The sequence below is a fragment of the Chelonia mydas genome, chromosome 1, assembly GCF_015237465.2.
Source record: "Chelonia mydas isolate rCheMyd1 chromosome 1, rCheMyd1.pri.v2, whole genome shotgun sequence".
NCBI classification, from domain to species: Eukaryota; Metazoa; Chordata; order Testudines; family Cheloniidae; genus Chelonia; species Chelonia mydas.
Window position 1 is genome coordinate 152,154,727 of NC_057849.1, and position 27,943 is coordinate 152,182,669.

Consider the following 27,943-nt stretch of genomic DNA (forward strand, 5'->3'; position numbering starts at 1 on the left):
CCATATAAGAAGCTGACCTACAGCTAGTTTAAAACACTCTGTACAGCATATTTGTAAGGGCACCTGTTACATCTGTAGTAGTGTAATATCTGTAGTAAAGTTGTCAATCACTTGTGCTGCATTAAGTTTTTTGTTTCAACCTTTGTGTTTCAAACATCTATCGAGTCAAAAAAGGTACGAAAAATACAGGAGCTCAATATGCTCATGGTGATCTGTTTCAGTCTCCTGCTGGTACTCTGAATTTTTTAAGCTGTTTGGATTTTCTGAAAAATACCTATGCACAGAGCTGGAGGGCAAATTCCCTGCTACGCAGAGCTCTCTTTTCTTTAGGGCCTAATCCCATTCCTCTCAAACTGCATTGCAACCCTTCCATTGACTTTAGTAGCATAGGAAAACGGCATTGAAATACACCAGAAAAGGACACACCAGCATTCTAAGTAGCTCTTCTTCCCAAATCAGATTCTAAAAAGCAGAAGCAGTACTGAAGAAAGACACACACAAGAGCAGGAGACTGGAATATTCCATTGCTGCAGTAACTTCTATTTTTTATTCTTCTTGCCCGTTCACAAAAACACATTTAACTGAAAATTATACACCTCGGTCTGTGTGTCAGTGCAAATCTGCTAGAGTTGCCCTGTCGCACACCTGTCTCTGAGATTATAAAATGTTTTAATTTGTTATTTGATGGATAGTAAGAAGTGCTCATTTAGGACCTGATCTGAAGCTCATCAAAGACGATGGACTCCCCTTAATGTCAATGAACTTCATATCAGGCCCCTTTATTGTACTTAGCATTGGACAAACAGCTGACACAGGCACTTGATTATGCCAAGCAGAGACAGACAGGCTCAAGGTCTCTTATCTGTAAAAGTTCTCCATGCTCACAAGCCAAGGGAAAGTGTAATTAATGTCCCTGTGGACATCTTCAGGAAAACAGTGAGCTCTTAAGTTAATTGTTATTATTTATATAGGGACTGACCCATCCAAAGCACTTAAACATGCATGTTACTTTAAGCAAACGAGTGGTCCCATTGAAGTGGGGCCATAGTACTCAACATATGCTAGATTATGGTATTTTTATTCTGACACGTCACAACTTCTTTTTAACGGGGTCTCTGATATACAACATTGGCTTATAATGCACTTCTTACACATAAACAATCCTGATGAAGCTCTTTACTATAGTTCTTTTCCATTCTTCAAGTTTGTGTCTTTCTCTGTCTGGGCTCCATTAGTAAATCATTTTAATGCAATTAACCCAATTCAAATTGAACTATAGCACTGCTGATACCATAGTATATGGTTTTAAAAAGTAAACTAGCATGATGCTGTGTACTGCACCATGGTAGATGTGGATAGAGAAGAGATTGTTGGGGGTCTGATTTTGTGGCCCACACATTAGGAACATGATGAAGAGAAAGGAAGAAAGGGGAGGATGAGACAGGAAAGCAGAAAGAGGTGATGGTGGCCTTTGGTTGTAGGAGCATCACCTGTTGGGCAAACCACAGAATGTTCTTGGAGGAAGCTGCCCATCCTGCAAGTCTGGTGGATCCTTCTTCAGTAAGGGTCAACCTCAATGGAAAAAGAAAAACCACACAGACACACACATTCAGATTCTGAGGAGAGGACACTATTGCAAAGAACCTGCCCCTCCTCCTGCCCCTCAGCATTATCTAGACAATTGTCCCTTTCCCTTTCTGTTCTCAAGGAACAACATTATTATAGAGGTACTTAGAGTGTAGTCAAACCTTCAGAAAATATCAGAGATCTATCAAGTACAATCTCATGCTAAGGAAAAGTCATTTAATTTTCATATTTTCTCACACAAGTCAAATCCTGTGGTCCTTCATGTTCAAAGATGGTTGCTCTATATGGGGCACTTGAATCCATATCGTTGCACATAACTGATGATTTGTGTACTTTATTTAGTTGCCTAAAATGGATATATAGGTGTCAAAATATGGATTTAGGTGCTAAATTTTAGGCACTCATTTAGTGACAGCTACAGTCTGGCTGTAATGATAACCCCCAGGGATGTTAGAGGAGGAAGAATGAACTGTATGACCTTTTTCTTTCTAAACATCATTCAGCCACTGAGTTGTCATGAAGTCCACTATTAATAATCATTTCAATTGTCTAGGGCTGGACAATTCCCATGCTACATGAAAACTGGGCCTTCGGTCCTTACCTTCTGAAGTCAATACGAGTTTTACCCGAGGAAGGGCTAAGCAAAAACTGAGTAAGAACTTAAAGATTTTGCTCACAGTTTGTTATTTACCAATTCAACTTGCTTGCAAATAGGGTTGGCGCCTTCAAGTCCCAACTCTGTTATATTTATTTGACTCTGTAATTAAGTAAAAAAAACTTGAATTGACTCACAATTATTTGCCTGGCAACAGATTTTGAGGTCACAAGGAGATGACTTCACTATAGGATCAAGAGAAGGGGAAGGAATCTTGGGTGTGAGAGAAAGCTTTGTTAAACCACAAATATCTTCTGAGACCAATTGTCGCAATAATAGCTCTTGCATTGTGATGGAAAAGGGACACAGGAATAAATATATCCCAATTTTTTCTCTCACTATAAATATTCTCTTTTTTCTAAGTTGGCTCTGGTGTGAAAGTCTTTCTTTAAATTCTTCCCCCTGCCCCCTTCTTACCAAAGAGAGAGAGAGCAACAGCACAACCAATGACTTTTTCAATGAGGTATTATTCATCAATCCAGTCCTGTCTAGCTTGAGACATTGGCTACTGTACAGTAAAAGCGCCAAGCAGCAGATCCTCAGCCTGTGTAAATTATCAGAGCTCTAGTGTCTTCAGTGGAGCTAAGGATCTGCCCCTTGATGTCATGTGGTGGGGGAAAGGGGAGAGACACTGAATACCAGCAGCTGCCCTTAAAATTTTTCCAATATCTTTGATAACTAAATAACATGACTTCAGCTCATGCAGAATTCTCTATCTTAAGTACAGGGATACTTTGTATATTTTGAGGTAATAGTATGTAGTTATCAAAGACAAAACTGAAAATGTATTAGGGCAACCACTATAATTTTAGAGTATTAATGGTTCAGATAATCAAGGGGATTTTCTACATAATTAATATGGAGACATGGTCCTGTTTTGGATAATGAAGCGTTTTAGATAATGAAGCTTGGACACACAAAAATGTTCCTGAAGGAGGAGGGGGGGTCTTGTACAAACTAGTTAAGTGATAATACTCCGTACACACTCCTATCTGTCATGTTCAAACTGTTCATCAGATATGAAAAGAATCACCATCAGAATGAAATAATGAATCACATCCAATGATCTCATTGTGGTCCTTCAGGCATGGTCCTGGCATTTGACTATGAGTTACACAGCTCATAACAATTTGATTCACGCTTCACCCACAGCTCTAAGAGTTCTTATTTTAAACTGGCCATCAATGACAAGATATTCTCCAGCAGACAGGGGATACCCTTCTCAGTCTATACCATCTATCTATCACTAATATCTATAAGTGTCTGTGTACATTTGGCCCCAATCATTTTCTACTTTTACTGAATTATATCCTGCTCCAGAATTCAGCTGAGTATATGCCTGCCACATGTCTCTACTTCCCATAGTGCTCCTGGGACGGTAATGGTCAAGGACATTGGATCTGCCTGGTCAACCACAATAATGCATATGTAAGCCATGGAAATGCTCACTTCCCCATTTCAGGCCACTTAATCTGTTTCTTTATATTAGAGAAAGACCTTGGGGAGTCCTTGAGCATACTCAATGGAATTCCTGTGATGTAATTGCCAAAAGCCTGATTGCTATATATGGCAATTGTTCAAGACAGATTAGATGGCATACAACAGATGGGCTGTATTCTGGACTTGTCTACCCACTCCCAACCTCTGCCCCTCCTATTCATCATTGTGCAATGACGTTCAGATTACTGCTGGAGTAACATTGGACTTTATGCATATTCCATGTGGGTGTCAGTGTGGATTTGAAGCTGGACTGAATCATGGCATTATGAGCCATGAGCTCTCTACTTCTTTGGCTTTGACTATCTCACATGGAACACCTGTTTAGGTTGATCTGGGTTCAGGGAAGAGATTCTGTAGCAGGTTGACTATCCTACTCAGTATATCGCCATTAAAAGGAGCCAAGATCCAAATAAATTTATGTAGTTTCCATGTTGTGGAAGGCTATGGGTATTTATTGTTCAGCTGAACCTCCCAAAAGCTAAATGTTTAAGAGCAGGGCCAGCTTTAACTACAAATAAAGTAATCTGTACCTTAGGAGCACCGTTTTTGAAACTTTGCAGAGATGCCTTCCGATGGGGGGGGAGGTACAGTGAGGGCAGTGGCTTCAGCAGATGTTACTGAGCATGCTCAGTCCATGTAAGCATGCTCATTTGCTCAGTACAAGCCAAGCAGCAAATTGGGGGGCCATGTGACCCCCCCCCCACACACACATCATCTCTTTTTACATGCCAGGCAACCTCCTAATTCATGGGCTAGGCCTATTTCCTTGTCCAACAGTGGTCCTAGAGGGGAAGGCAACTGGTGGTCGGATCCTCCCTTGCAGAGAAGCAGCATGATCCAGTAATTAGTACACGGCTGGGATTCAGGCTCTGCCAAGGCCTTGTTGTAGGCAGATCAGTTAACTCCCCTGTGCCTCAGATTCTTTATCTTTAAAACAGGGATAGTGATACTTACTCACTTTGGATGAAGTACTTTGAGATCTATGGATACAAATTATTCCTACATATTGTTATTATTCTGGCAGCTCTGGGATCTGTTCCTCCTGAGGCCAGCCCAGTTTAAGAAGAGATTCTGTTTAAGAGGCTCCATTTTTAAATTGTAAACCGGTACTTAGTTTCTAGTTTTTAATTAGTGCATTTTGTGACAGCTACAGTCTGGCTATAATGATCACCCCCGGGATATTAGAGGAGAAAGAATGAACTGCATGACCTTTTTCTTCCTAAACGTCACTCAGCCACCAAGTTGTGAGGCAATCCACTACAAATAATCATTTGAACCGTCTAGAGATGGACAATTCCCATGCCTCATTCACTATCCAGTTCACTTTTCAATTATTTATTCATAATTTCAGCTAAACCACAGTTAAAATTGTCCAGAACTTGTCTGCCAGATCAAGTAACATATATCCCTTACCATCAACGCAGTTCATTTTGAAGGGCAATATAACTAAGAGACGGAGAATAAAATGACACAATAAGCAGTCATATGCAGGAATGGAGTGATCCTGCTTCCAAATATCAACTTTTGTAGAATATAGTACCTCCAGCAGATGGACCCCCGTTGTTCTCTCTCTGTGTCTTTATTGTTCACTGGCAAAAAAAAAAAAAAAAAACCTCCCATCAGTCCTTATTCAAAACTCCCAGAGCAGAAGAAAGGCTGAGCCTGAAAATATACCCCCCAAAGTATCCTTTCAGGGGGAAAAAAGGGTTCATGTCTCCAGGGTTTTGTCTTCAGCACAGACCAGCAGATGGATGTCTTTGTTTTCACAATCAGCACAATCCAGGGCCCTGGTGTCTTTCATTTTCTACTTCTCATATCCAACCCAGCTTGATGAGTCCTGGTTGTAGGAATACTTTAATAGTGTGCTGGTGAGCTCTCAGTGGCTGCGATTGCTTTCTGGGAGCAGTGTCCCCCCTCTCGTCATTGCAACTGGTGTCCCCCTAGGAGTTGCACTCTTCACAATGGCAGGACAGGATGTAACGGTACGTAGCAGTGAGCCTCATGCCACCTGAGCAGCGCAACCTCATTGCTTTCAGCTTGGAGGTCTGGGGCCGGCAACAGTGGCAGGTAGAACGGAATGGTTGTTTTAGGACTGTGCTGAAGGAGACCATCGGCTCAGAGCGTGATGTCTGACTGCAGCGTCCCTCACAGCGAGCCAGCAGCACCATCTGCAAGTTAGAACAGAGAAGGGTTAGGAAACATACACACTGTGTTAGTGTGTGGCCAAGGAATACAGACATGGAGTTCAATCAAATGTAATTGAATTTAAGTGTCTCAGGATTAACTGGGAAACACCTGGTGGTGGCTCTTGACTGTCTAGTATGATGCATAACAGTAATAATGGACTATGTCCAGTCCAGATTGTTCAATGTTAAGTTGTATTTTATGTACAGTCGTTTAGAAGAAAGCATCATCAGCGTCCTTGAGTTCTGGACATCATCATCCATTGGGGATTTGGGGCCTGGTTTTCAGAAAGCCAGGGCTTGTGTTTCAAATACAGTTGTATGTGCAATTACTGCAACTGTGCCTTGGCCTGAGCTCTCTGAAAATCAAGCCCTGAAATCATAACTGACCAATCAGGTCGTGACTCTTAGTTGGCTAATATTTAGCATTTCTAGTTAATAAAACAGGTGGTCACCAGAGCTAGCTTTTATGGTCTGTGCATCCCTTAGAAATATAAAGGAGAATTTCAACTTTCTTATTTTTTAAAGTAAGTTTCTAGACCTTTTCTTTGCAAAGATCTCCTTAAAGAGGTAAATCAATATAATGTAATGAAGATATAATGTAATGAAAATATAAACCAATATAAACTCTTTGCTGGGTTTGAAAGCTTATCACTGACTTTTCCTAACAATATTAAAGGCCCACTGGTCTTTCTCTTCTTCCACTGAATGAACTGTGAATAGACGAAGACATGTTACAGACCTGGAAAGAACTAAAGAGCTTCCATGGTGATTACCCATTTATTTCCCTTCCAAACAATCTGCTGTCCAGCTGTGGAGAAGAGTAGAAACTGTGTTAGGCCCTGTCTAAAGGACAAAAAAAAGGGTGCTTTTTAAAAGCATGTTAGCTAACTCGAGTTAAGGGTTATTTCAAACCACAGTACAGTAGTTAACAGTTTGTGTAGACACAGTCAGTATTTAACAACTTTAAACCTATACCATGGCCAACCAGCATGATTTTACAGCTGGTTATTGCTATGCTTACACGAGGTGTTTCAAACTATATCAGCAAACTTCAGTTAGCCAAGACAGATTCATAGATTCCAAGGCCAGAAGGGACCATCGTGGTCATCTAGTCTAACACAAGCCATTGAACTTTTCAAAAATTCCTAATTTTGTCTAGCTCCAACTTCCAGCCACCAGACTGTGTTATACCTTTCTCTACTAGACTGAAGAGCCTTCTGTTATCAAATGTTTGTTTCCCATGTAGGTATTTATAGATTGCGATAAAATCACTCCCTAACATTCTCTTTGATTCGAAACAGATTGAGCTCCCTGAGGCACGTTTTCCAATTCTTTATTCATTCTTGTTGCTCTTTTTCTGAACCTTCTCCAATTAACATTTTAAGTTTAATTTTTTCCCCAGAATCCTGAGAAAGCCTAATTGTGCAACTATATCTTTTATCTGATTGCAAGAATTCTTTTTCAATGATTAATAGAAAAGCATTTCAACTGAAATGTTACATGATCCATCATGGGATACATTACCATGTGGTGAAGAATACCTGCAAATGATGGTGTTCTTAGCATGGGAATGTTTATACATTTTTGGCTCCACTGTCCTAAAAAACAAAATCTTTAATCTCACCTCTCTCTGCCTAATTCTGCTGGTGTCACCAGAAGCAGCAGAAAACAATGGAACTGGGGAACGGAACTGGGGACAGGATAAAGATTACACAACATAACTGCAAAGCAGAATTTTTCATGTGCCCGCAAGAAATCTATTCAGAGCTGACACTAATACTAGTCTTCCACAAAAAAGACAACTTTTTTTCAATAAAACTGCATTGTAATTGTTTAGTTAGCTTAATACATTTAACATAGTGATTTTAAAACAAAGCATCACATCACACTTTGCAGATCTTATCACTGCAAAATTTTGCTCAGGAATCAATGGAAAGATAGGCTTCCTAGTGCATGATAATTTTTAAAACTATGTTTTTTCCTTACAGCCCCTATTTATAGATTACAGTGTACATTTTAAGAGTGGCACTGCATCATGGGAATCATAAACTTTGCTGGAAAAAAAACTAATCAGAATTCACATTTAGATGGCCTTTTAAACTCTTGGACTAACCTGTAACTTAACCGACTCCTCTTAAATTCCCAAACAGCACCAGTATATTTTGGCAGGTGTGCAAATGAGCTGGAAATAGCATGTACTTCAGAAGCTTTGCTTTGCCATTTAATCAATTGCAGCAGCTGTTTATTGCATTGTATACTATAGTGAAATAGAGATTATTACTCCATTAAATAATTAGTAATGATATGATGGCACAGCACACTAATAGAGTAAGTATATATTTAGTAGAAATGTATGGGTGTTTTATAACTCAATATCCAGGTGTGAGTTCTCCTCCTCCCCTACATAACCATGTACATGTCATATTGTAATGCTATTCCGGAAGTACTAGGGTGACCATATTTCTCTATGCTGAATATGGGACACCCGTAAATAAATAAATAAAAATGACTCGTATTCAAGTGAGTTCAATGGCAATCAATCAGAACTACACAGTACAAACATTCAAATTAAAATCAAGTGGACTGAGCCCCTGTTAAAAAGGAATACTGTGTGGTTGGATTCTTTTTATTTACCTTCTTATCTTTAAGGCTTTAGGGTTCACACGAGGAGGGGTGACATACACCCTTTAAATGCCCCACACACACATGAGGAGAGGAGACACACACACACACTCCCGTACACCTCTCTCACATGGGGGGAAGGGGGTGATCGACCAACCCAACCCTCCCTGCCTGGTGCTCTCTGCCGTCCACACCTGGCTGGGCCCCCTGGACGGACCCGCCTCTCCTGGTGCCTGGTGCCATGTCTTCCTGAGGCAACACACAGGGTCACGTGCCCCCTGCCCCCAGATTTCTGCAAGGTTCACACCAGAATGTGGCCAGCAGCAGCCTTTCAGCACTGTGTGGGATGGAAGGGACGGGAGCTGCTTCTAGCCGCAGGGGAGGAGGACGGGGGAAGGGATAACCTAGTATGTATCTTTGCAGAGCTCATCTCTTCCCTCCCCCACCCTCTGTGTGGCTGGAAGCAGCTTGTCCCTTCCTGCCCTCACAGTGTCGAAAGGCAGCTAATACCTCCAGGATGCTGCTGGCCACCAACATAACCTAGCTTAGTCCAGCTACAGTGTGGGCAGGAAGGGGTTAAGCCCTAAGGCTGCACTGTGCACCAGGGCCCAGGGAACCTGACTGCAGGGGCTTCAGTGAACCCGGCCAGAGAGGTGGCTCAGCAGGGGAGGGTGCCTAGGGGATGGTGCAGCCCCATGTTCCCTGGAGGCAGGACCCAGGGAGGGGGTTGAGGTGCTAAACCCCTGCCCCAGTGGCTGCTGTGGAGCCTGCAGGTTCAGGGCATGAACAGGCTGGAAATTGCTCCCCCCACCCACCCCCGCCACTCCAGAGCTTAGCTGAGGGGCGGAGAGGCTTCCCCATGCCAGCGCTGGGCGGGGCTTTGGCCCACACAGGGCTCGGCTCCTCCTGGCCAGTGCCCTGGGCCAGAGGGTCTTGGGTTTTCCTGGGGTGCCGGCCCAGCCAGAGGCAGTGGGGGAAGGAAGGAGCCTGCTGGCCAGGCTGTTGGTGAGCTCAGCGCTCTAACCGGGGGCTGGTTCCCCACACAGCAGTGGGAGTGGGATGCGCCCCGCTGGTGGGGCGGGAAATATGGAGGAGCAGCAGAGCGGGGGCGGGGGTGAAGGGGCAAAGCAGGGAGAGGACAGCAAGAGGGGAAGCACATAAAGGGCCGATGGGTGGGAAGCCAAGGCCACACGTAACTGGCTGTTGCCTAGCGCCTGCCCGCACTCACCAGCCACTGCAGCGCGCAGCCAGCGCTGGCCAGAAATGGGATGAGGGGGAGCCCAGCTGGCCAAGAGCTGGCACGCAGAGGGACTGTGCTGAAGGACCAGCAGGGGGAGTGGCCATCCCCTCGCGCTGCAGCTTTGCCCCGCCACCAGCCTTGCATACCCACCCCCATCGTTGCCCACTGGACAACTGGATGTGGCCAGTAGTACTGATGGGGGGGGGGACAGAAAATATGGGACAATTTGCTCGTTTTTCAGAACAACTCAGGACACCTGCAGGAGGGCTTAAATACAGGACTGTCCCTTTAAAAACAGGACGTCTGGTCACCCTAGGAAGTACAGTACCACTTTCCTAATGCAATATAGGAATGACGGAGAGGATCATGATTGCCCCTCTGTACTGGGATTGGACGAGCTAAGCAAAAACCCCACCCTAACTTACAGTCAGCAGAACTCAACTATTCTGAAGGTTGGGTGCAAGGAGCGGGAGTAGTTCTTATAACAAGTTCAGAGATAATTACAAAGGGGCCTAGAGCTTTTCCCTAACTCAAACCATATCCTTTTTGGAATTCAAGCTTTTATTAGTGGTAGTATTTCTCATTTGCACATTTCCCGTGACTGGCTGGGCCTGATGGTGGACATGCTGAAATATGTGTCCTAATTTTACGTCCGTAGTACTTCTGGCCTGGCATCGAGCTGGGATTACTGCAAATCTCATGGGATCTTTTTCCACTACCACTATTATCTTAACCATACACTAAAAACTCTTCTTACAGTATGTCTGTATCCAGCCTGGCCTCATTATTCCCAGATGTCACTTGCAGCACTCTTTTGGCACATCCAGAAGGAGTGCCTTATGACAGTAATGTAATTCAGGAGGTACTGATTTAAGAGTCATTGGGGATTCCGTGCCTTAGGGTCCAATAAGTCTTGGTGGCAGAGGTAAGATGGAAGCTAAGACTGGTCAGGGAATTCAATTCATTATGAGCTGAAACAAATGCTTTGCTTTACGTCAAAATAGAAGAACCTTGTCTTTTAGGGTTGAATGACCTTCTAGTGCAGGGGTGGCCAACCTGAGCCTGAGAAGGAGCCAGAATTTACCAACGTACAGTGCCAAAGAGCCACCGTAATATGTCAGCAGCCCCGCATCAGCTCCCCCCGGCCCTGCTCCCAGAGCCTCCTGCCCACCGGCAGCCCCACCGATCAGCGCCTCCTCCTCCCTCCCTGCAGCTCCTGATCAGCTGTTTCTTAGCGTGCAGGAGGCTCGGGGTGGGGAGGGAGGAGCGAGGGCACAGCAGGCTCAAGGGAGGAGGTGGGAAGGGGTGGAGTGGGGGCAGGGCCTGTGGCAGAGCCAGGGGTTGAGCAGTGAGCAGCCCCCAGCACATTGGAAAGTTGGCACGTGTAGCTCCAGCCCTGAAGTCGGTGCCTATACAACGAGCCACATATTAACTTCTGAAGAGCCGCTTGTGGCTCCGGAGCCACAGATTGGCCACCCCTGTTCTAGTGTCTCTTCTTGGTGTCTCTTCTACTTACTGTATATAGTGTATTACTATGTTAGTTTCTCAGTCCTGAGGCCTGTGTTCAACATTCGGTTGAGGTCACAAGTAAATGGGATTTGATCAACTGCATTGCATTCAATGGACATATTAAATGTCACAGAAACACCTTCCAAATGGACCCAGCTGGCAGCCTCGAAGGTGAAAACAAAGCACTTGATATATTTTAGGACATAATCCTGCATTAGCCCAGAATGGAGAAGAAAACCTAATAGGGATTTTCCATCTCTAATTCTGATGATTGTATGATGCAGTAGCAGGGTAACACAGATCAGGATATAGGCCCATTAGCAGAACTGTGTAGAAAAGGAGGTGTGCAGTGGAACAAAGCCATCACAGAAAAAAGGACACAAATCTATGGTTGAAATAGATTATCAGTCTGTGTTCTACAAAGAAACAGTACAAGGGGTAACAAAACACACAAAAAACACACAGCTAATCCAACAGAAACTCAGTGTTTCTACACTAAATATAAAGAACATACCATACCTATATATTTCAAACTACTATTTTATCAGACCATATTTTAAGACAGATTCTGAGGCCAATCCGCATAAGGGAATCTAATATTGTGCTAGTAGTGTATGGTAGCTTCAGAATAGTCACTCTCACAGTAGCAATGTCCTGGATCTACAAGATCTTAACAATATGAGCTGGTTGAAAAACAGTTTCATAGGAAATTTTCTTTTTTTTTCCATTTTGCAGGGTTTGAAATGGACCCATTTTCCAGCTTACGTGAAAGTTCCCACAAGATTTTTATAGAAACTTTTAAATTCAAATGTTTAACAAAACCATTTTCAAAATTATTATGGAACTTAACGATTGCAAACAAAATTTTGATTAAAAAATAGATGAAGATGTCATGGAAGCTTTTGCAAAATGAAAAATTTCAAAGATGTCACCAATTGTTCCACAAGAAGTTCTGTTTTTGAAGACTCATTTTTCATCAGAAAACCTTTTTGTGCCAAAATATTCCCCCCAACTCTATTAATAGTTAAATAATAAATCTATTAATGGGGCCAGAAGAAAGCAGCACTACATCATCCCAGTGACCGTAAATGCATAATCCAATTAAAAGGGCTGGTATCCCTAAGGATTTAGTGTGAACACATTCCATTTACAATCAGAGAAATCCGATAAACTTTGCAAGATCTTGGACTGAAACCAGTATTGTCAACCTCAAAAATTGAAAACTCATGAGTCACAGCCCTGCCTCCCCACAAAAAATCATGCCATTGGCTTAAAAATCATGAATTTTTCTAAATTTGCCTTTTGATTTCTGAGTCTTTACAGTATACTCACTCCACATTGGCTTTTCTCTGCCACCTGGAGGACTAGAAATTTTTGCTTTCCTGTGAAAGCAGAGATTTTCGTGCGGTCTCTCATCTCCAACATTGGGGATTAAGAAAAACATCACAATAAAATTGCAAAAGTTGGCAACATTATGAAACTCATACATTCCAATCCAGGATGCCCACAGGGTAAGGCCATAGCAGAAAGAGACACCCAAGCAATAATATAATGAAAACTGCTGGCTCCTTACTGGCAATGGAATTAATCCCGGTGGGCTCCAAAATCCCTGCAGCACAGGAAAGGGAAGGACTGCCAGAGGGGACATGGCTCAGGAGGGAATTAAAGGCTGTGAGTGAGCAGGACCAGTAGGCAGGAGCAGCAGCCTAGGAGCTGTGGCTGAGGCTGGGCATTTTAGGTGCTGAAGGGCTGACAGCCTGGCTAGGAGGGACAAGTAGAAGCTGTGGCTGATGGTTAGGGGACCCGGGGACAGGCCTGAATGAAAGGACTAGACTCTTTCCAGGCGATCTGCAGGCCAGTATGTGATTGCCTCCAGGAGAGGGATAGCCTGATCTGAATATCCCCAGCCCGAGACCTGGGGAGCCTCACCTTTATACTCCTGTGCTGAATTGCCCTACAGGCTGAGTTGGGAACCTATTGTGTTCATCATCTTTTGTTTGTAACTTGAACTGCACTTTGTATTTCTGGCGGCTCTAATAAAGCAACCCTTTGTTATTCATTAGCAACTGTGGGCATTTATGGAAACTCACTGAGAGGAGAGCTTGAAGGGCCCGTTCTCTTTTGTTGATCCAGGGAGCGGAGGAGGCCATTCAAGCAGCCAACAGAGAGCGGGGTGGTCAGCAGAGCTGGGTGAAAATTTTTGGACAAAATGTTTGCCAAAAAATGCAGATCTGGGTCAATCTAAACATTTTGTGAGTTTGTGTGGAATTCGCTAACTTGTTTCAGTTGAAAAACGAACAACAATTCTGAAAAAAATTAAATACTGACATTTTCAACATGACGTTTCTGTTGTTTTATTCAAAATGACTTCTTGTTTTGCATTTTTTGGCAATTTTATTTTTCAAAAAAAGGTTTAAAAAAGCCTCAAAAACACAATGGAACATTTCTTTTGACACAATTATTCCCGTTCCCCGTCCCCCCATTTTTTGGTTCAGTCAGTGAATCAAAAAAATCAGTTAGTCACACAGTTCTAATGGTCAGACCATTGGCCACATGTTTGAATTGCGCGCTGTGCTAACTTTTTCGAAGGAAATTAGGACAAGGAGAAAGGGATCAGTAATGGTTCTCTCACTCTATGTCTTTCTTCGTGCCTCACTTATAATTCATGTCAGAAGCTAATGTAGACTATATACAGAGGCTAATATAACACTTTGGCTCAAAGTTTTCCAAGCTTGAAATTTCAAATGAAAGACAGAAACATGAGCGAATGCAAAACAGCCTAAGCCAAAAGTAGTGATCCCTCTGAAATTTGGTGGAAAAGCAAAATTGAGAGGTGCAAAAATCACGAGAAACTAAATATTAAAAAATTTTGAGTAAAGTTTTTCAGAATCTTTTTCATTACTTTTATATAGCTTAATTCTTTACCTCAAGCACAGCCTGTCAAAATGCATGTCTTTATGCAATCCATATTAAATGAGCTTGACCCAAACCAAAACTGGATCAGAGTTTATAGGAAGTTTGGACAGTGATGATGACCTTCACAGCTAGACCCCTCCCTGTAATGGGCTGTATCAAAATCCTGAGCAGTGTTAGCTAGTGGTCAGAGCACTGGACTTGGACTCAGGAGACCTGGATTCTATTCGTGGGTCTGCCAGCAGCCTGCTGGGTGACCTTGGGCAAGTCACGTCACTGCTCTGTGCCTCAGTTTCCCCATCTGTAAAATTGATGCTGCCCTCCATGATAAAGTACTTTGAGATCTCCCAAGGAAGTTTCCTGGTACAGTCCCAACACCACAGGACAGTTCAGATCTGGATGTGAATTCTGTGGCTCAGGTATCTGTCTACATATCACCATTTCTTCTCATTTCTTCGGAATCAAATATTCCCTCTGAGTGGAAAGTTGAAAGGTGATCTGAGATTCCAACCTTAGGAGCATTGTACAAGCAACTCAGCTTCAATCTTGCTCCTTTTAAAAGTGAATCTGATAACTATTTTGCACAAGTTCACATACTATGCTGTTGAGAAAGCACAAAACTTCTGATCTAAGCATTCAGCTTCCTGCTCTATGTTTTTTGGTACTAATATTTCACATCAGAATAATAATTATTATTAGTTGGTTTCAGAAATATTCTTGATAACGAAGTCCTGGTATCATTTTTTAAACAGGTACTTACCTTTGAGTTACACTTGTACAATGGATGACTGATGGAATCAACATAATGATGCCTCATACAGCGACCTGGGTCTGAGTCAGTCATGAACGAACTGTCCGTTTTACTGTCTGTGTCTCCCATTATTGCAAGAAGGGAGAGCATGGAAATTGAAGCCGCTAGCACATGATTTCCCATTGCTGAAGAACTTCTCAATAATAACAGCAGAGGGAGGTAGAGTATTAAAAGAACTCTAAATGCTGGGACTCAGTTCCTTTCAAGGCAGATGAAAAACCTGGTTTAAGTCTCTTGGTTGTCATTGTTCTTTTTAAGTTGGAGTTTTGTTGGGGTTGTAATCCATCAAAGAATCTTCTATGTGGCTGGAACAAAAACAACATAAATTACAGTCCTGACCCCCCCAAAAGCCTGCAAGATAAAAACAAACATAAATAAGGCTCACAGGATTTCTGCTAGCCAAAATATTTTTCACTGCATGAACATCATTTTCACTGTAGGTACAGTATACGAGATTATGACGGAGAAGGTCAAGGCCCTGTTACTTTAAGCACTGCTCTATCATTTTAATAATGATGATATTAACTTTCATTATCACAAGTGCTGTAATACCAACACTTTTTACTTTATAATGTCTCCAGTGGGTTCATTTCAATACTGATGGTTTGTAACACAATTTAGGATTTCTGCAAATGAAAGAGCCTGCCTTCACTTAAAATGCTGAAGGGCATATTTCAAGGGACTAAAATAATCTATCTTCTGCATTAAAAGATGGAAATTCTGGCTCAGGTAGCATGTGAAAATGTATTTGGTGGTCTCATCCCTGTCTCTAGTGGTCAGACATCCACATCAACAAGCCATCACACAATTTGGAATAAGCGTCAGTCTCTATTCAAGAGAGGCCTGTGACTGGAATGGAGGGATGTTGCAGGTCAAAGCTGAGGTTACGTTAGCAGTGTGCTCTCAGGGTATGTCTACACGGCAATTAAAAACCCCTGGCTGGCCCATGCCAGCTGACTCGGGCTCACAGGGCTTGGGCTAAGAAGCTGTTTAATTGTGGGGTAGATGTTCAGGCTCAGGCTGGATCCCAGGCCCTGGGACCCTCCCCTGCTGAGGGCTCTTGGAGGGGTGGGTCCCAGAGCCCAAGCTCCAGCCTGAGCCCAAGCATCTACCCAACAATTAAACAGCCCCTTAGCCCAAGCCAGTTGGCATGGGCCAGCCAGGGGTTTTTAATTGCAGTGTAGAGATACCCAACAGGGAAGGTTGCAGAGCACCTACCCGCATATCTGGTTCTGGTTAGTGGTCTTAGATCTTCACTTTCATGAGCACCAAATTCACCCACAGAAAGGTTTAATTTTTTTTACTTGTTTGCTCATCTGGTTGCGCTTCCTGAGCTTTACTCTCTCCCTGCCATTACTTAAGGAACAAGATCTGAAAAATACATTGAACTGTATAACCTCCAAGTACATCCCAGCGATGCTTTGGGAATACATATCTGCAGATGAAGTCACACAGATAGCCACATGGTCATCTGGATTTCTGTTCCATGTTGGAAAATGGGAGAAATCCCCTGGACAACAGAACATAGCACCCCCACCAAAACTGTCTGGAACGATGTCCTTACAAGGTAAGTACGACACTTCCCTAAACTTCTCCATCACAATCCCTTGAAAGATCTGTTATGGAGCCAATAGTCTTGAGCTGGCCATTTAATTTTATATTTATTACAGATATAACCTGATGAAACTGTAAATTATTGGACTAAACATAACTTTAGATAGCAAAGGAAGCTGGTAAGCAGCATTAAAATAGGTGGACTTTCTGAACAGATATAGTTGATGTGATAAAAAAAATATTTCTCACAGAGCTTGTTGCCCATTTGATAATATAACGTGGGTTTTTATTGCCTTTCTGCTTTGCTGACTATTTTGTTTAAAGGATGTTGTTAAAAAGATTTCAATATGAAATGAAATTGAAAGGCATTGAAGAACTGCAGAACTCAGTGTTTGTGTGTAGTCTTCGAGGCTGCTCTTACACTTTTGTAAAGAAAGGCGAGTGCATAGCTGTGGTAAGCTGTTCCAGAGTTTATACAAGTTTGCAGCCAATGTTCTTCAGGCTAAAGCTGGACACATGAAGTCTCTACCTACAAAGAAATGTAATTCTAAAATGTGAAAAATATTAGTCGGGCTATTCTTGTATTAGATGTAAGGGAAAAAATGCTTTTTTGCTTTCACGGCAATGTTCACTGCCTGATAAAGAAAAGGAAGGATAACTTTAATGTAAACTTGCATATGTTACAGACACCAACTCTTTCCCTTGCCTTGAGATATTTCCCAAGCAAATGGTTTTCAGCTGACGAGAATTGACATTGAAAAAGAGATATTGTACAAGCAAAGCAAAAACTTGAAAACCCTAAAGTCTTTAGGAACTCAGATTTGTTTGTGAACTGTCCTACTGATGTCAATGAAACATTTGCCGAGAATTTAGCAAGATATGACCGAAATCCAAGACATTGAGCTGATCCCTGCATAGAATAGGAATGTGCCATTGTTTGTCATTAAGATGATTCCTGAGCATTATTTATCACAAAGAATAGGGCACCCAGTCTTTTACTCTTCCTCTTAGCTCCCTCTGCTTACCTAACATAACCAAGCTGGCCAATATATTGTTCTTGGAAAGGTCTCTCTCCAAAATAATTAACTTGTATTACTCACCCAGAAATTCCCTCTCCACCCAAATACATTTACCTCTAACCCCACACCCCCATTTGCACCCCCAGTAAATATATGCCCAGAGGGCCTCAATTTCCACTATATGGGTCCCAACACATTTCCCACCTATGAGCTGCCTTCCATGTCTTCACATTGCTTTGCATGTAGAGTGGTATGACTGTTGAAGTTAATAACTATGACTAAGACTCAAAGTTCAGACTTGATTTGTGAAGGCCCATCTCCCTGTTTTTTAAGAGATGCTTGGAGGACACAGAGACTAACTAGAAAAACACGATTCATGTAAGCCAGTATCATGGAAAGTAATAGAGTGGAATGAAGGGGGAAAGACAGGAAAGGAGAAAATCTGTTAATAAAAGGATATTTTAGAATCTCCCTCCACATTGTCCACACAGAGATCACTTACCTGTAACTGAAGTCTCCTGTAGTCATCACTATACACAGACCTAGGCCCTCCTGTGTCCAAATTCAGCAGCCTGCATGGAACTGTTCCCTACCCCCACCTTTTTGGGGCCCCTGCATACCTTTCTGTCCTGGGACAGGATAGGCAGGGGACAGGAAGAAGAGGCCTACACATCATTTGTACCAACATAGCACACTATCCATGCAAAATGGTAATATAGCTCTCAGTTTGTATTAATATAGCTCTAATAAAGTGATAAAAGGGGAGAAACTATCTTAGGAAATCCTGGAGACACAGCTCCACTGATACAAGAGGTTACATTTTAATTTGGATGTATGTAGAAGTACATATTTTAAAAAACAAACTAAAGCTATGAACTCATACCTGAAAAATATCTGATTAAAACTAGTTTTCAACGGAGCAGTCAAAAGCACTTCTCAATAAAGGCTAGTTCCCTGCCAAATTTAAATTCCCTGCCTGTAGTATTACAGGACTTTGGTATTATTCCTTTTAAGAGTTTGTGAGCCTTCTAGTGGCACTCGGTGTGTTCTAGGTTTTAGAAGCTGGCAGAACGCAGCCAGAGCAGCAGTTTGTATTCATATTGAGGCCTTGCATATTGGGTATATTTAGTAAACACAGTTATTTGGATCCCATCATGCCATGTGGTTCTTTCATTTTGAGTTTGTTGTGTACACAGCAAAAGACAAGACACTACTCAGAGTTGTGTCAACACTACAGCTGTACAGAAACAAAAAATGTCACAACATTTTCGTTATTATATAAAGAATATATTTTTCACTGTTCTTATACTCAGAAATGATGCACTGATTTTGGTCAGACTTTTTTTTTTTTTTAATGACTTTCGGGCAACTTTATTAAGCCTGGGAAAGCTTACATCAAAAAGATTAAAGTTTTGGAAAGTTATAAACGCCCCAAATCTGGGTGAGAATGGAACTATTTAGGCTGTCTAAATTATATAATATATAATTTATATATCTATAATTCTTTCAAGAGAGAGGCCAGTTAAATAGGCATTATCAAGTTGCATCGTAATTCATTCTTTTAGGGTGCAATTCTCAGTTCCCATGCAAAGAGCAATTAAATGGGCTTGGGGTTGGAGGGAGAGTGAAATTATACAGACATTGAGATAGATAGAAGCAGGACATGGGATAACCATACCCCTTTCCACAGTTGCTGTTACAGTCAATTAGCCCCCAGCAGTGGCATAGCCCATTGAGCCCCCATAAACTGGATTTGTGGCTAGTCGATCTATGCGGCTGATAGACTTATAGATGGCCCTCCACAACTCTGCACTCCAACTTGCCCTGTATGCTCCCGCAGTGAGCTACTGGAACTCAGCTTTGTGATGGGCTGCAGAGTCCCCAGGTGCAGCATCTCTATAGCCTTACTCCCACCACTGTACTGCAGCACTTGGTCCTTCTATCACCACAAGGGGGCAGCAGCAGCAGAATTTCCCCCTTACCAGATTTATTCTTTCAGTAGTTATCCACTTAAGATGGGAGTCATTGCATACGTCTGCTTCCGTGAATATGCATTTATATTTTAAAATATTGTACCCAATCCTGCCTTCCCTTAAATTAATGGCAAAATGCCCATTGACTTCTATGGACCCAGAGAGTTTTTTTTAGTTCTATAAATAGATGATGCTGTCTTTCCATTTATTTATTTTTGCATTTCAAATTGTTATGCCCTGCCAGTCTCTATATGGTCAGGGATGTGATCCTAGCAGTGCAGTCAAAACCCCTGTCCTGTGTTGGAGTCACATTTTAAAATGCCCAATGAGGTCATCTTAAATCAGCTGTGCTACACTCAGCATGAAACAGGTGAATATATAGAACTGACATGGTATAAAAAAGATTTCCATTCACAACTTAAATAGTTTCCCCCCCCCCCCAACCTGAAATGGTGCAAATACCAAATTAAACATCTGAGGCCAGATCCTTGCTGGTGTAAACCAGCATCTCTTCATTGATGTCACTAGGTCTATACTCATTTACATCAGCTGAGATACTAGCCCCACACTGTCACATGGCAATCCAGGATAAATTTTGGTTGAAATCCCGGCCTCACTGAAGTCAATGGGAGTTTTGCCATTTATTGCATGGAGCAAGGATTTTACCTATTGTATAGAACATTTCAATCAGCGATACTCAGCCCTCAGTGGTTCAGGAACCAAATTAGTGATCAACGTTACCCAAAAGAACCACAGTAGTGTGAATTCATAGTTTTATTTACTATATATATATATATATAATTCTCGCCGCAAAATAGCTGACCGAGTATCTATTAACTACAATTGGTTAATAATTAAATCACATTGCTTTAATATCATGTGCTGCAAAGAGCGGCAGGACACACATTAAAGAGGCACTTGCAGCTTGCAAGACTCAGTCTGAGTATCACTGCTTTAAATAATGCACATTTGTTTAGACTGTCCAAATGTGAAGGTCATATCTGCTGATTTCTGCCCACTCTGCTCTCAGTGACTACCCCGCTCCGGTTTTAATAAACAGATTTCATTTTCCTCGGTAGTCCGCTTTTCAACATCCCTACCATGATTTTGTTTTTAATATATTGAAGTTGGTGGGCCTGATTCTCATTTGCACTAAGGTCACTTGACAACTGACAATGCCCTAGCCATGTAAAGGGCCGTATGTTGGGTATAAATAATTTACTTCCATTTTAACGCCCTGTAATACGAAATGGCCTTAGCGTAACTGAGAATCAGGTCCAGCATGTAACGGAGAATCAGGTCCAGCAACTGTAGAAAAAGAGGCTACTCATTTTAAAATACTTTTTAAAGCCCCCTGCTCTGGAATGATGAAAATGTTAGACACATTAAAGCCTTTTGAGCACTGTGATTTTTGAAAGTCCATCTCGGTATCTTTAGGAATCTAGTGAGGGACACCGAGAGCCTCAGTCTCCATCCTCTTGTACCAGTTTGAGTTCAGTGCCACCAGCAGAAAACCAGTGTAATGAAATAGTGAAAAAGGCACAAAGGCTCAATAAGAAAAAGACCACTAATTGAAAAGCCAGAGCAGAGAAAATAAGAGCTTGAAAGACAAATAAAGACAGGAGAAAGGTAAATGGGCTAAAGGATCGTCTCCTCTAGCAAAGGAAATACATCTTCTAGCAGTACTGAGACAGTACCATAATTTTCATCATACCTAACGGTAAATGTAGAATGCTGGGCTTTTTAAAATGGGAAGAGTTGATGGACTCTAATGCTGAAGATTCAGAAACTTTGAATGTTATGACAGTAATTGAAAGAAACCTCACAGATTTCATTTTCTGATTCAAGGCTTATCTGCTATTCTAATATTGCAGTTCAAAATACCAGTGCATACACGTGGACTAGAAACATTAACGGCACTGTCATATTACACTGAGAGGAGTGAGGGAAAAGTGAGCAGTATTTCCAGCAAATATAGCACAGGGATCCCTGTGCTGCAAACACACATACACGTAACTGTATGAACGTGAGTTGTGCCATTGAGTTTAACAATACTACTACCAAAGACAAAGTATAAGTGTTTACAGGTTTGGGGCCTAGTGCCTGAAGTGGGCCAAACTAAGGTGAATAGCTCTGGAACCAGCTGAATAGCATTCTTTTTAAGTTTGCAGGGGTATTGCCCATCCTTTAGTTGCTGTGGGAAACAGATACAGTCCTTCGTGACTGCAGTCTTGAAATGGTGACCAGAAACGGGTACTATGGGCTGGCACACTGCCAGTGGACGGAGCCAGACAGAAATGTAGAGAGGGTTTTAATATACTCCCAGAGAAAACCATTGGTGGACAAAAGAGGGGTTGTATTTTTACCCTTTCCCTTCATGATGCCAGGAGTCTTTAAATAGATTCCCCTAGTGACTTGTATACAATAACTCCCATTACAGCCCAGGAGCTGGTCGAGCTTTGTGGCAAAGCCTCAGGCAAGTGCTAATTTTGATAGAGATGCACTAAACTTGTAGACTTGTATTATTCTAATTTTGAATGAATTTGAGGCAGTTTAGTAAAGGGTGATCCAGCTCCCACAATGAGGAAAAGTAAAGGGAAGAATACATTTTCACACCTTTTAGTACAGAGGAAATGAACAGCATCATTTATGGGTGAAGCTCGTTGCAATAGGATTGATTTTTTTTTAATAGGGAATTCTAGCCCTGCACTGAATACACTTCTTTACAATAACTCAGACAAGTGTCTGTTCTCCTAGTGAAAATATTCACATCCAAACTTTTACTTTGGCTTTAGTTTTTATAATTGCCTCTACTTTAGTCTAACAGCTCAACATAATATTTGTACAGTGCCTCTCACAATGGGGTCCTGGTGCCCCAAGGGTCCTGGGTGTGATGGTAATACAATTAATAAATAGTAATAATAATGTCATGAAAAAATACTGTTGACCGAGTTAAAAGTTGCCCTGAGGCCTAGCACTGCTTGACGGCATTCAAACATGTGTACGGTTTATTTTGGAGAGTTACAAAGAGATGGGAATTTCTGATTCTATGGTATTTATTCAGCTAGATGCCTGTTCAGAAAGATGTGATTTTATTTATTTATTTTTAGGTTCCGATCTTCAGTTATTAGCAGCCATCAGAAACACCTTTTCTTCTATCCTTTCCCTAACATGTTCGGGTCCAAATCCTGTACTCCTTTATACTCTCAGTCCTTATTCAGGAAAAATTCCCATTAGTGTCCATAAGAATTTGACCAAGTGAATAAAAAACTGATTAAGAACTGCGGGATTTGGCTCAGGATAGCAATTCATGCATTGTAACAAGAGGACCATCTAGTTCCCACTCAATTTGAATCCCACTGCTATGACAGTGATGCAAGTATCACTGTCCTGGTATGTTTAACCTTTGCCAAACCAAAGCTGGAGCATTAACTCCAATCCTAAACTCACATGTCTTAAAGGGCAGCATAACCCACACCGCCTCTACATTGCCACTCTAAAGTGGTTTACAGCTCAGTTATAATATGCATGCAGATCTCAGCAGCAGAAACCTTAACAATGATTGATGTAAAAAAAACGTTACTAGAATAATATTGGTCTTGTGGAATTTCTCATAGCTGTGTTTCCCTTATATCAGCTGGTCTAAGTACTCTTGCAGACAAATGGTGTGATACCAGAAGAAAGACTATGTTGCCTACCATATAAGGGGACTCTAGTCAGATATACCAAGCAGTATAAATCCAGTAAATAGGATGAGAGCTGATGGTGTTTAGAAGTGGTAGTACCAGTGCTACCCGAATTCTATTTGAATTAGATTATGTGAAAAAAGAAGGAATATATAGACTACCAGCTGCTCAAAGGCTTACTACAACCTTGCTTTTATTGTTCTGCTAAGTTAGAGATGGGGCATCAGAGGGATTCCAAACATACCATTACTGAGAAATTTTAATATGTTCCACACTGACACATATAAAAAGGAAATAACAGCTGATCATAGTCAGAGCAGGCGACAGCACCTCTCAACATGCGTGTACAGAATTGTGGGAAATTAGGACAATCCGGTCATCCGCAGAGATTGAATGAATTAATCTGATTGCATCCAAACTTTTATCCAGGAATTAACATGAGTTAGAATGCAATAAGCATCCAGTGGAAAAGTCAGACAACAGTAAACAAAATAACAAAGGGTAGAGAGAATTTGAATTGGGCACTACTATTCACTCTCACACGAGCCAAGAACAGGAGGACATTCCATGAAATTGAAAGGCAGCAAATTTAAAACTGATGAAAAGGAAACACACTTACAACATACAAACAACATACAACCAGCCTGTGGAACTCAAGTCGCAAGGTATCATTGAGGCCAAGAACTAAGAAGGGTTCAAGAAAGTTTTGGACATTTATACAGCTAATGTGAGCATCCAGCATTATAACAATAAAGATTTTTAAAGACTTTTTGGAAGGATTACAAACCCTCATGCTTCAGGGCATAAACCAACCTTTAACTGATGAAGTTAGGAAGAAACTTTCCCTGTCGGCAGGTTATTACATAGCTGCTCACTACAGAGTTTTTGATACCTTCCTTTGAAGTAGATGGCTCTAGCCTCTGTCAGAGACAGAATACCCAATAAACTGGGCCAGTGGTCCAATCCAGAATGATCATTCCTATGGTACTAAAACCAAGAGTGCCAATTATCTCCCGAAAATGGCCAAAGTGCAAGGTATTAGAGGCACAGGGATTTTCAATTCAATTCAATTTGAAAAATATGTTTGTTTTTTTAAATCTACTATAACATTTGTAAAGATAAATGGCCTGATGACTTAACAACAGCACTGCACTGCAAGCTCATGTCAGAGACATTCAGGTTCAGGAACAATCTCGAGCTTGTCACTTCCTCGTTCTTTTCAGAGCAGATAAATCAGAGAGGTGATGTGATCAGACCTCAGGGGATACAATGAATGGAGTTGACTACATGAGCACTTCTTGTTGAATGAGTCATTGAGCGTGCCTAACATCCCTCCCACCTAAAGGAATGGTGTTGCAATCCCACCAATCAAAGTAGAAGGCAAGGATAACCTGGTGATTTCATTGACCCCTAAGGTACATCTGAACCTATGTGGGTTAGACCAACTGCTACTGTGCAGATTACCCATGCTTAGATGGCTGAATGGAAAACTACTACTATAAACAGTAAACAGTACTGGATATAATGAATGGTGATATTGCTATGCTATCCAAGCAAGGGTAATTTACATACATGCATCTGTTTAAAACTAAGTGGTGTGTGAAAAAACTGAATTCTAAGAAGCAGCACTGGCAGGCGATGATCTGAATAATGATCTCATAAAAGAGTGGCACAGTAGCTGGCTGACATCCATAGTTAATTGGCTTCATAATAATAAAATTCCATTTTCATTATGTAAACTTGTAGCAACAAAATCTATTTAATCCCCTTTATGTTTTATCTGAAAGATACTCAATAAGATATTTATCCTAGAACTAAGATTTCATTATTCCAGCAAGAGAATGTCAATTTATATGTCATATGGGCCAGATTGTGAATCTCTAATTCAAGCTGGTAAGCAGCTACTCACCAAAGTAGTTTCATTGAAGTCCATGGAGCTATTCATGTGCATAGCTGCTCATTAGCATGAGTCAGGGTCTCACAATCTGAGCAAAGTGAGTAGTACTAGCAATGAAAAAAGTAGATTCCACGAAAACAAGTTGTTCTTATAAATAAGGACAAATGCCAGAACAGTATCTCTTATACCCACATGTAGTGACCCTAACAGGCATCTGGGCTGCTTCCATTAGGAAATCATTACATGATGCAGCACTGGTATGAAGTGAATTTCTACTTACTGTTGTTTTAATTTATCACTTGAAATGTGCTCTTTAGTTCCAGTACACACTGTCCCTTGCATGCACCAGTTATGACAGGTTGCATTGGAAGTTACTACAAATTGCTAATAATACTTGGCAGCCATATGACACTCTTCATCTTTAAAAAGCAGTACCGATATTAACAAATGAACCTTCCCAACACCCCGATGAGGTAGGTACCGTAGAGATGTACTATTATGCCCTTTTTTTACAGACCAGGAAATTGAGGTAGAGAGTTTAAATCAGCTTCAGAACGAGATTAGAATTCTGGCCCCGTGTCCCATGCCCTAATTGCCTGATCACCTCTCTCTCTCTCTCTCAAAAATGAATAGTCAACCCATGTAAAACACTTTTCTCACCCAAGCTTTCTTTCCAGGGCTGCTTCATGAATTCCAGGTAATTTCATTAATATAATTAAGGTGAAAATGGAATTCCACATTTTCAGCTGTACATCTCTGTTAGTGTGATTATTGCTATTTAATCTGCTGATTTCAACCTTCCCAGAATTCTTGCGCTTACCTGAATCTCCGCAGCTACGTGGGATTTTTTTCTTTAATCAAGTTCTAATTGGACTTTATCCATTACAATGGACGCCAGTTATACTGTATTCTGATATATTATTCGGTTCACAGCTATAGTCTTCTTTTGTCCCAAGAACATAGACAACAGTTATGTTCATGCCTCTTACAGTGACACTCTTCTTAAAGAGAAATTTTACCCTGCAAAGCAATGATTTCAGTGTACTGAAAGATCCTTTATACCTCCTGGCAAGCGTTTTGAGGTCTTGTAGATTGTCACTGAAAGCAGTGCCCTGCCTTAGCATCCTCCAATTGGAGCTACTGAACACACATCCACACTGCATTATTTGTTGTGCTGAAGGGGTAAGCTGACTACTAAATATACCCCTCTGTGCTCCAGCCAAGACAAACACTGTGGATTTCCTTGTCGCTTTTAGCCAATCAAATATGTACATTAAATCCATCCTAATCCATAACCAGTGCTATGCAATCCATGGCAAAGCTTCCCAGAAGTTTGGTTAAATAATAATGTGCAAATTAAAATTGCCCCTGCAAAGCATGACACACAAAGCTAGAAATAAATATTGCCTATTGTTTCAAATTATTCTAAGCACTCCGGCAGATGACTGGTAAGAGAGCAGCACATATAAGTAGTAATAAAAGTAAACAGTTCCATTTGAAACTAGCAGGCTTGCCTGTGTCCATGGAGCTCTATTGTAATGGGACAAAGACAGTCCTGGAGATACTATAGTTCTTTCTACGAATTCAGGACAGAATCGAGTGCCTCCCTTCCTCCCAAATTCATACAAATGAGAATCAATGCAAAGTTACAGAAAGAAATGTATTTGATCATTTTATCCAAAACCACAGTACACTGCCTGTTTTTCTTCCCAGAGATTTCATATAGGCATCCTCAGGCAGACGTGTAATTAAGGAAATAATAATAAGATGATGTAGGTAGTAGAACTGAAGTCATTTTTTAAATGAATACACTTTATTTTAAACATGCTATTTGGAGAACATGTATTTGTCAGATAAATAAATTAAATGCTCAGTTTAGTAATACCCAAAATATGAGTAAGTGCTTATTTGTGTGCTTACCTTTGGAAAATGTGCCTCTCCTTCCTTCCCTCACACTCTTCTGAGAGCGAAAGAGAGGTCCTGTTACTTCCAAATGCTTTTGTTCTTCTGTCCCTCTGTCACATGGCTTGCCTTTTATATTTGCAACACACAAAAGTTAGGGCTGTTGTTTGAGCGAGAGAGAGGGAGCGAGAGAGGGAGAGAGAATGTCAAATGGAAAAGTGCCATTGCAGTCATATATCAATCAGGCGAGCGGCAGCAGCAGCTCACTGGCAAATGGGAATTCCACAGAAATGTGAAGCTCTTGTTATCTGAGAAATCACTGAACACCACCAGCCAAGCTCGCCTCTTCGGGGACTTCTTATTGGAGAGCCAGGAAAGAAAAGTAAATGCTCTTTTTTTCTTTTAAATTCAAGCGCTATCTTGTTGTGGCATAAAAGGGAGTGAAGTAAATGTCCTGAATTTACTTCCCTCCTAAATGAATGTACAGTAGCTGAGATAATACAATGAGCATGAGGTGTAAGATAATTAGAGCTGAGCAAATAATTTGCAATACATAATTTGACAACTTAAGCCTCTGTTTGTGTTTGGAAAACATCCACAAGACAATTGAATTTCCCTGGATTTATTCATTATCCTTTTTTTTTTTTTGGCCAAAAAAATTTTTTTGGAATTTTTTATTCTATGAACTGTCTCCAGATATTCTAAATTCAAGCTGTGTGTTTTTACTGCAATTGGCCAGATAAGTCACACTGTGTTCTCTGATTGAATGAGCAGGCAAGTATTTCCAACATAAATACATGTGTGTACCAATCTAAAATTCAGTTTCTGCAAATAATCTTCCCCGCAATTTTGAAATTTGCCCTCAAATGCTTGCATAAAGGACATAAGC

The 27,943-nt window shown here is 41.3% G+C and overlaps 1 protein-coding gene across 2 annotated transcripts; it reads right to left on the reverse strand.

The window, feature by feature from the left end:
- On the reverse strand, positions 1 to 27,400 carry LOC102935545 (norrin cystine knot growth factor NDP). 2 transcript variants are annotated; one of them, XM_007064442.4, is made up of 3 exons: positions 27,073 to 27,400; positions 14,973 to 15,328; positions 1 to 5,910 (listed from the first exon to the last, which is right to left on the reverse strand). In XM_007064442.4, the coding sequence occupies exons 2-3, from the start codon at positions 15,144 to 15,146 to the stop codon at positions 5,683 to 5,685; spliced, it is 402 nt and encodes a 133-aa protein (XP_007064504.1). In that variant the 5' UTR covers positions 15,147 to 15,328; positions 27,073 to 27,400; the 3' UTR covers positions 1 to 5,682. The 2 variants fall into 2 exon arrangements, with proteins under 2 accessions (XP_007064504.1, XP_043394045.1); XM_043538110.1 differs by having other exon boundaries at positions 14,973 to 15,374.
- Positions 27,401 to 27,943: the final 543 nt, after the last annotated feature.